The sequence below is a fragment of the Triticum urartu genome, chromosome 2A (assembly GCF_056163025.1).
Source record: "Triticum urartu cultivar PI428250 chromosome 2A, HENAU_Tu73, whole genome shotgun sequence".
Lineage (NCBI taxonomy): Eukaryota > Viridiplantae > Streptophyta > Magnoliopsida > Poales > Poaceae > Triticum > Triticum urartu.
Window position 1 is genome coordinate 126,760,988 of NC_141874.1, and position 9,040 is coordinate 126,770,027.

The following is a 9,040-nucleotide window of genomic DNA, read 5'->3' on the forward strand; positions in this document are numbered from 1 at the left end:
GGGCTTTAATGGTGAAGCTAATGAAGACCAAGTTCAACATTGCTAAGACGTCAACTCCAAGTTCAACATAACTAAGACATACAAAGAGGATCAAGTTCAACATAGAGCTACCACAAATAAAGGACTATGGCTGGTTCCTAAGAAGAGCTAGTTCCTTGAGCGCTTTTTGGCTGCTCCCCCCCTCTTGCTGGCTAACTTCTTGACCTTCCTAGGAAGAGGAACACGCTCCCGCTCTGGCTCCGGTTCCTCCACGTCATCGACATCGTCATCCAAATAGTCATCCAAAGCCGCCATCCGCGAGGTGCCGACCGTCCTTTTGCCTCTTTCGGTGAAGTCTTCAGGTGTGTACTTGTTGATTCCCTTTCTAGGCTTTAGTATGTATGCAGACCCAACCTGGTTCGCCCCCAAGGTCATATCATCATCAGCAACCTATGCATCAACAAAAGATATGGAAAGACCGTGTGTGAGGATATAGTTAGCAATGCATCAACAATTGGATATATATGCTCATGCCATACCTCTTGGGTGACCACACCCATATCCTCATCCTCCAAATGATCACCATGGCTCTGGCCCGAAGCGGGATCTGATGGTGTCGCCGACCTAGACCGTTCTGGTGATACATACTCGGGGTCACGACAACCAAAAAGGTTTGATAGCCGCCTTAACTTTTGGCCCTGGCGCTGCAACATGTACAAGTGAATGAGACATCGAACGTAGCAACACATGTTAAGTGCTAGTTTGAAGGAGATGTGAACCTTGATGAATGCTCGAAGTGCACCTTCTCCATCGCTTTTGCCAGCCGGGGTTGTTTCAAGAATAGTCTCGGTCTCATCAGCTGCTTTCTTGATCTGGGCACGCTATGAACAGAAATGGTATTAACGTGTTAGGCAAGCGAAGATGTGAATAGTGTGAATGAAAAGCAAAGAGGGCAAATACCACAAAGTTCATCATTGGAGCTGAAGGGATCACTGAGTTGCCTTTCCTGACTAATGCGTTGTACTGGTGTTGGGCTACCTCATCAAAAACAGTGGGTTCTTCCAAAATCTCCTCAGCATACGCCGGCTTTTATACCTCCACACGGGTACTTGCAAGAAACCATGTGAGATAGTTGTTGAACGCTACAGGGCAGTGCTCACGAAGCTGGACTCCTTTTCCAGCCCTAGCTTGCTCCACACTAAGCGCAAACTGTACGACATACTTTCTGTGATGCTTGGCCCAATCCTTAATCTTCCGCTGCCTTTTCCTATCCAACCTGCAAGTTAGAAACATAATATTAGTAGCATCGAAACCGCCGAGAAGTTGCTAAGTACTCAAGGTTAATTATATCTTACGCGTGTAGCAACTTGTCCGTGTCCTCCCACTCCGGCGGATGTGCCTGGAACAAACCAAACTGATGGCGCACTCGATCTGGGAGGTGAAGCTCAACCGCCCAGTTGCATATGAGTGGGCACCGCATACGCCAGAGATCCCTATCCCTAGTGCACATCGGATTCAGCCTGAACTCTAAAGGGTCACCAAAACTATCTCCTGTTCCATACGGCTCCCATATCACCTGCAAAATGGGATAGAATGCAAAATTGATATCGAGTTGCAATAGAAGCATCATAATCACTTATGCCATGTCAATTCACCTGCTCAGGCGTGATCGCGTCAAGCTCACTCTGGTACAACTTGTACATGACCGAGGGATCATCTGTCGTCTCATTTATCACATCCCACTTGTAAGCCCAAGTGGGTAGCCGTAGTAGGTCGCCTTTGTCGTCCCAATCATCGTACTTCACCTTCTTCGGACGTCCAACCGGCAAACGCTCCCAGCTCCATATGGAAAGTGCGAGCAAACAACCACCAATACCTCCAGATGACCTACAACAGGCTTCGTCCAACTGCACATAAAAGAGAACATGGTTCAATTAAGAGCAAGATCGCATTCATAATGTAGCAATGAAGTGAAAAAGAAACAACTTCATACCTGTCTATACAAGTAAGCCAGTGTCGCCGAACCCCAACTCCATTTGCTATCGAAGACGGTCAACGCCTTCAGCCACATCCATGGAGCATTCTTGCCTGTGCCATCAGCAAACATAGTCCTGGATATCACATACCACATGTAGACACGAGCATATATCTTGACCGTGTCCTCATCAGCTTCCGGTGGGCAAGTACCAAAGTGCTCAGTAATCCACGTGAAAGTAGCACCGGCTGCGACTCTTTCCTTCTTCTTGTTTTCTGCTGCTGGTTTCGGAGGCTCCGGAGGAACCATACCGATAAGGGCATGCATCTGCGCGCGCCACCCATCGGAGTCGGTGCTCATACATAGAGGATTCCCATCGATAGGAAGACCGGTGATCATAGCAATATCCTGGAGCGTCACTGTCATCTCCCCGGTCCGTAGATGGAAACTATGTGTCTCCGGCCGCCAATGATCAATAAGCGCGGTGAGTGCTGGAGCATTGTTGGGTGGCGTCGACCGTCTGACCATATGAATGAAAGGGAGAAGTCATGTCTCCCTTACATACGGTGTGTATCGCTCATCATAGCGCATCCACCCAAGGGTGACCCCGTGAGAACGAAGCTTCAAAGGTGCAAGCGCCTACAAACAAACAATTCATAACATTACATATGGGGCATTTGTGTTTGAAATAAATACGAAATTCATAAAACAGGCCACTTTCATTATTACCCGCTGCTCCACCACCATAGCGTACGACCGGTGTTGTTTGTCCCAGTGATCATCGAGAAGCCAAACCATCCTAACAATTTTAAAAGAAAGCTTTCTTGTCAAAACGATTATCTTTTCAATACAAATAAACTAAAGTACGCCTACTAGATGCAAAATACAAAGCATATGTATCCAAACCATTCTTGCCAATACAAATGTAATTTCAATAAACTAAACTAAGCCTACCTCATGCAAGATTCAATACAAATATCTTTTCCATATAAATAAAATGTCAACCTATGTATCCAAACTATATAAATAACATGTCAACCTATGTATCCAAACCACATTCTAGTCTAACAAGGGTTCCCCAAATCTAATACATGCAAGATTCAAACAAAAATTCCCTAAATCTAATACACACAAGATTCAAACAAGGGTTCCCCAAATCTCCGAAATAGCATACATTCTATGGATAGAAAGAAGGGGATCGGAGAAAAGTACCTTCTAGGATGGATTGGTGAAGGAATCCACGGGCCAAATCGTCAGATTTGAAGATTTTTTAAGAGGGGATTGAGAGGGGGAGAGGAGGAAGCCGCCGGCCGCCTGTTCTGTAACTCCTCTGGAACGAATGGGTGGGGTGGGGGGGCAGCGGGCGGCTGGCATCTAAGTCACAGTGCAGCGCCTGCGGGCCGGGCGCTGCACATTACGGTGCAGCGCCTAGCTCTGAGGCGCTGCACTGCTGGGTGCGGGCCCAAGGGTTGCCACGGTGGACTGGCGTGCAACGCCCCCGAGCTAGGCGCTGCACCGTAGGGTGTGGCGCCTGCGTGGCGGGCGCTACACAAAAGGGTCAGTGCTGTGAAATAGTTTCACGGGCAGTTCATTTTGTGAATTGATTTCGTCCACAGGTCAAAATAGTCAAAATTGCCGATCGGTTGAGCCGTGAACTCGTGCAGAGATGCACATGGTAGGTGGGCCCATGTAGTAAGTCAGTGTAGAAATCAATCCCGACTAGGATCGTACCTTTCCAATTACACCAAACAAGATTTTACTCAGGCAGGGTTGGGATCGACCGGGATTCGTAAATACAGGGTACCAACTTTAGGGATTTAGAGGTGAAGATTCATTTGTGTCGGTGCCGGTGTCAAAACCGGCAGATCTCGGGTAGGGGTCCCAAACTATGTGTCTAAGGATCGATGGTAACACGAGACATGGGACACGATGTTTACCCAAGTTCAGGCCCTCTTGATGGAGGTAAAACCCTACGTCCCGCTGTTGTTTATATTAATGAAGTATCAAGTACATAGTTGATCTACCTCGAGATCATATGTTATGGTCTAAAGCCTGAGGGTATGATCAATGATGTCATAATCTATCGACTAGCCTGGCCTCGGCTTATATAACATACCAGAGGCCTAGGATAACAAGAGTCCTAGCCGAATACGCCAGTGGGGGAGGAGTCCTTGTCTTGATCACCAAGTCTTGTGGAATCTTCCTTGTATGCGGCAGCTGTCCGAACTGGCCCATGAGTATACGGTCATGGGGGTCCTCGGCCCAATCTAACTGGCCGGAGACGACGTGGTGAGTACCCCCTAGTCCAGGACACCGTCAGTCGGCCTCTACAACTTCAAGGTTTATTTTAGACTTCACTCAGGAGGATGTGCCCCGAGCCCATTTCCTCCATGGCCCCGTCGAAGCGGACGCCCATCTCGTACCCAGTACCCGTCGTCCGCATGTACCAATCCCTCCCCTGTCCCCGGCGCCGCCTCGCCCCCATCCCCTCCCCGGGTTCTGCTCCGACGCCGATTCGATAAACAACCGCCGGCAGGCTCCTCCCGTACGGCCACCACGTCCACGCCCACCGCCGATGTGCTCTGTACCCAACCTCCCACCATCTTCTCAGCGACCCCGCAAGCCGTCGCCGGCCCGACCCTGCGTGTCGTGTGCCCGCTACCCCATCCCGTCGGACCTCCCTACCCCCACCATCTCTGACCACCGCCGTGGCCCGTTGCACTGCAGAACCACCTGTCGTCGCCCATTGCACTGCAGAACCACCCGTCGCCGCCCACTGCATCGATAGGTGAGCTTCTGGTGAGTGCCTCCTGTGAACGTTCCAAGGAAAACGCCCCCCCCCTGTGGTGCAATCATCCTCTTTTATCTCTCAATTTTGTTCAAACAATATAGCATGGGATCAGTTACTATGCAAAATGGAAAATTCCTTCTCTGAAGTCCTAGTTTGATGGACAGAAGCCTTCAAAAAAATCCAAATTGTCATATGTTTTTGTTGTGGTACGAGTGCCCTCAACTTGTTTGTAATTATACCTATGAGAGACTAAACAAATCCTTTTCAATTGTATGTATATGTGACAGGTTCCTGATCATGTTGCCGTAATTGCGCTCATCCTCTATGAGGTCCATCAGAACTGAAGTGCATCACTCGAATCAACCCATTCTGTTGTTATTCTTAAATTGTGTGATCTGTGATAATCGATTTGTCTAGCACCAATGGCATGCTCGTTCATTTTCACTCATAGAAATATGACACCTTGCTGGGCAATGGAGCCATCTGCGTTCTTGCCGAGACTGTCAATATGTGGGAGAGAGGGCACTGTTAACTCCTTCCCATTATGCTCGTCTCGTGCTCGGAGGAGGCAAGAGCAAATCCGGTGTGATTTTGATCATCGTGCAACCAAGCACAAAGAGGATCCACCATGATGCTCAATGTGAGGACGCCGGGTGTGAGATTTCGGAAGACCTATCAGAGTGTGGTCTTATCATAGGCATAAAGCAACCACAGGTAATATCAGAACCATCAATCTAGATAGTCTAATCGAATTGGATCTATAGCATGTGAAAATGTTCTGAGATGTGTTTTATTGTACAGTTGAAGATGGTTCTTCTAGATAGAGCATATGCGTTCTTCTCACACACCCACAAGGGCCCAGAAGGAGAATAAGCCGTTGTTAGATATGGTAGTCATTATTGCGCGTGCGCATTTCTGTCAAGGAAATGGTGTGCTAAATTGCTGGTTCATATTTTTTAGATCATGGAAGTAGGAGTGTCCTTGTTTGATTATGAGCTAATTGTTGATGACGATGGGAAAGGAATGCTGGCATTTGCGATTTTTTTTGGTAGAGCTGGGCTGATAGACTTCTTGCATGGTCTCGGACAGTGTAAAAACACTATTCAGTTCTTGATATTCTTATCTCTATGATGCTCTCTTTGCTATCTGGACTTATCAGAAGTCTATCACAAGCAATTGCTCATGTAGAAGTGAAGTGCAAGTTCATATTACATAGTTTTCAGTATAAAGCAATGTGTTTAGTGATTGTTGACTATGCATTCAACTAAAGTATTTACCTTGCAATTGTAGGGTATTTGATCCTTCAAAAATTCCAAATTTCTCATCTGTTTTTTGTTATGAGTGTCCTCAACTTGTTTGCAACTATACCTATGAGAGGCAATCAATTCTTTTCAAGTGTATGTGTTTCTGGGCTTTAACAAGTTTTTGTTCTTGTGGTTGTTGCTGTATATGTGGTCTCATTTCTGGAAATGCTATCTTTCAGGCTGAACTTAGTGTTTTATTCATTCTGCTCAGTGTGCCATGTACATATTAACCCATGCAAAAAGTTTGAACATATGTTAACCCATATTAACCATGTACATATTTTGTTGTATTGTTGAAAATGTACCCCGATAACTCTTGTGTAAATAACATGGCAATATACACATTGCATACCTGATACCCAAGGTATTTAGGAACCGAGAAAAAAGTTGGTGAAAACATAACCAATAACAACTTCTGTGTAAATAGCATGATAATATATGCATCATAGACCTGATGACTTAGGTACAAACGCTGGTAATTTTGACCATGGGAAACAAAATTTTTGGAAGCATTTCCCCCGGTAATTTATGTATAAATGGCATGATAATATGTGCACCACAGACATGGTAACTTAGTACAAACACCGTGATAACTTCGGCACTAGGAAAAAAGTTGTTAAAAACATAGCCCGGTAACTTCTGTGCAAATAGCAAGGTAATATATGCTCCACAGGCATGATAACTTAGGCACAAACACCGCGTAACTCTCGCCTAGAAAAATTGAAAAAACATACCCCCAATGACTTCTGTGTAAATAGTATGATAATATAAGCACCGCCGACCTTATAACTTGCATACAAACATCGTGGTAACTTGTTTTTTTACCACGTGTTCCATTAATGTGATTTTGCGATGAAATTTTGCATGGACAACTAACATTTGTGAAAATATGCCACAAAATTTTTTTAGAATTTTTTGATTTTTTTTATATTACTATTCACACCAGGAGCATTTGCTCCTGGGTGTAGAAACTCCACGTCCGCTTCTCACAAACTACACACGGTTTCTACGTAAAATTTGTAATAATGTTACTTAGATTTAGAATTTGTTATCACTATAGAGTGATCACCTCCATTTGTAATAGAGTAGAACTTTAATCAGTACTCTTCTGCACAGCATCTATTTCCATACATTATCTTTAATGTATTGATTTTACATTAATTTCTCCCATTGTCCATTACATGCCATCGATTGATCAATTTTTTATCGATTGTTTTTAAAATAATCATGCGATATAGCTATTTGGTTCAAAAATCTATATTGTTTGGAAGCTAATTCTATATATTGTTATTCTAACTAAGCAGGTGATCCCACCAATTAATCTATCTCTCTCAACATGTAACCATGCCACCTTAAGATACAAGCCTGCATAGGTAAAACCTCTACCTACAACAACGCATAGGAAAATACTACATATATTCATTAAATATTGACTATGTAATATTCCTCTACAATGACCTACGTGTACTTTTAATTTCAGTTCTCATTTATTAATCCAAATGTTCATGTTGCATGTAGCTAAATTTGAAATATATTGCAACCTATTCCCACAACAACACGCGGGGTATCATCTAGTTTTACTAATAATGTGTATTCCACGTCATCCCCCTCTTTGGCTACCTCATGTGGCAAACCTCCAATGGCTTAATTCCGTAAACATTGTGCATGCTCCTGCCATTCCACAAACCCACAAAGGAGGGGGCAGAAGAAGCCATACCGACAGTCTCCACCACGGTAAGTAGAACCATAATATTATCAGTGCGCCCTCAACACTACTCACCACAATCCAGACCGCGCTTCTTTCCTACATATATAATTCACCCATTAGTCAAAGAAAAGTTATACTTCCTCTGCCCAGAATTAGTTGATGCTCAAACGGATGTGTCTAGCACTAAGATACGTCTAGATACATCCGTTTGAGGCAAAGGGGGCCAATGCCCCCCCCCCTCCAGGAAAACTCTTGATTGTACCCTAATTACTAGGCTTGAATATCAAAGATTTCTCAAAGTTAATGCATAACTTATCCCCTCAACACTAATTAGCCCCCCTCAACAATCTTCATCAAGCTCCGCCATTGTGTGCAAGCATCTCCAGTTAAGTGTTTCTGCCCCGTGGCAAACCTGTGAGGGGAATCTGCTACCATCTTCGTCAAATATATGATCAATCCATTGACAACCTTGTTGAATACATTGTTGCACTGGCAGGCACCTTAGAACCATTGACCTTAGTGGCAGCTTTGTTCTAGGTCGAGTGAGATAGAATGTCCTGGTCGATGAATGCTAGAATACAAAGTTCATAGTACATGCACACCCTCTTCCTTGATGGGCGTACGACCCGTGCATCCTGGAAGGCCTCATTGAGACATGTCATGCATGTATATGCATCTATACTAGGACAACAAATATCCCATGCCATACCCTGCTCCCCCAAGAACAGAGAACCTTTCCGCCAAACAGATCTGGGGAGGAGGACACTGCGTTGGCCAACCCTGCAGACAGCTCCTCTAAGCTCTTCTGGTAGCTGCTGGGCACTGTGTAATTCCCATCACATTCAAGAGACTCCGGTGAGAACAACAAAAGCAAGGGGAGCCACTGCTGGTATCTTCATGCATGCGGCAGTAAAGAAAATGTCAGTTAATTTGCAATTTCATTCATAACAATTGTACATGAACATGTTAAACAGGCATTCTGCAAATTGAGTTGGTCCTAGGAACAAAATTAAATTAGGTAGAACATATAAAAGAACATCTAGAGTAAGGGGGGCAATGCCCCCCTTTGCCCCCATGAAACTCCGCCACCGTATGTGTGCACCTTGCAGGTAATGCAAATGATGATAAACTTCACATAGCTAGACCTGGCGAGGTGTCGAGCAAAAACTGTGAACCAGAAGGGTAGCTCACGATGTTGAGGTGGGTCGTGGGCGGCTCTGGATCAGTGAGACGGTGAGTTCCAACTTGACAATCTCACTATATTTTTTTCCTATGCATGTCAG

The 9,040-nt window shown here is 44.9% G+C and overlaps 1 protein-coding gene and 2 long non-coding RNA genes across 4 annotated transcripts; 1 reads left to right on the forward strand and 2 right to left on the reverse strand.

Annotated features, from left to right (window-relative positions):
* Positions 1-547: 547 nt before the first annotated feature.
* Positions 548-1,067, reverse strand: LOC125553876 (uncharacterized). The gene is made up of 3 exons (XR_007304246.2): positions 940-1,067; positions 759-860; positions 548-683 (listed from the first exon to the last, which is right to left on the reverse strand). It is a non-coding gene; the product is annotated as an uncharacterized LOC125553876 (long non-coding RNA).
* Position 1,068: 1 nt separating this feature from the next.
* On the reverse strand, positions 1,069-2,701 carry LOC125554774 (serine/threonine-protein phosphatase 7 long form homolog). Its single transcript, XM_087541025.1, has 6 exons — positions 2,684-2,701; positions 2,520-2,593; positions 1,973-2,474; positions 1,635-1,886; positions 1,335-1,555; positions 1,069-1,255 (listed from the first exon to the last, which is right to left on the reverse strand). The coding sequence occupies exons 1-6, from the start codon at positions 2,699-2,701 to the stop codon at positions 1,069-1,071; spliced, it is 1,254 nt and encodes a 417-aa protein (XP_087397151.1).
* A 1,645-nt stretch (positions 2,702-4,346) lies between these two features.
* Positions 4,347-6,045, forward strand: LOC125512636 (uncharacterized). 2 transcript variants are annotated; one of them, XR_015615040.1, is made up of 3 exons: positions 4,347-4,753; positions 5,033-5,459; positions 5,547-6,045. It is a non-coding gene; the product is annotated as an uncharacterized LOC125512636 (long non-coding RNA). The 2 variants fall into 2 exon arrangements; XR_007285459.2 differs by having other exon boundaries at positions 4,347-4,742.
* The last annotated feature ends 2,995 nt before the right edge of the window (positions 6,046-9,040 follow it).

Excerpts from the sequence above, each read along its gene's own strand:
- LOC125554774 (XM_087541025.1), bottom strand. Across the intron at positions 1,887-1,972 it reads TGGCTTACTTGTATAGACAG|TTGGACGAAGCCTGTTGTAG; the intron begins GTATGAAGTTGT and ends TTTTATGTGCAG. Across the intron at positions 1,256-1,334 it reads ACGGACAAGTTGCTACACGC|GTTGGATAGGAAAAGGCAGC; the intron begins GTAAGATATAAT and ends TCTAACTTGCAG.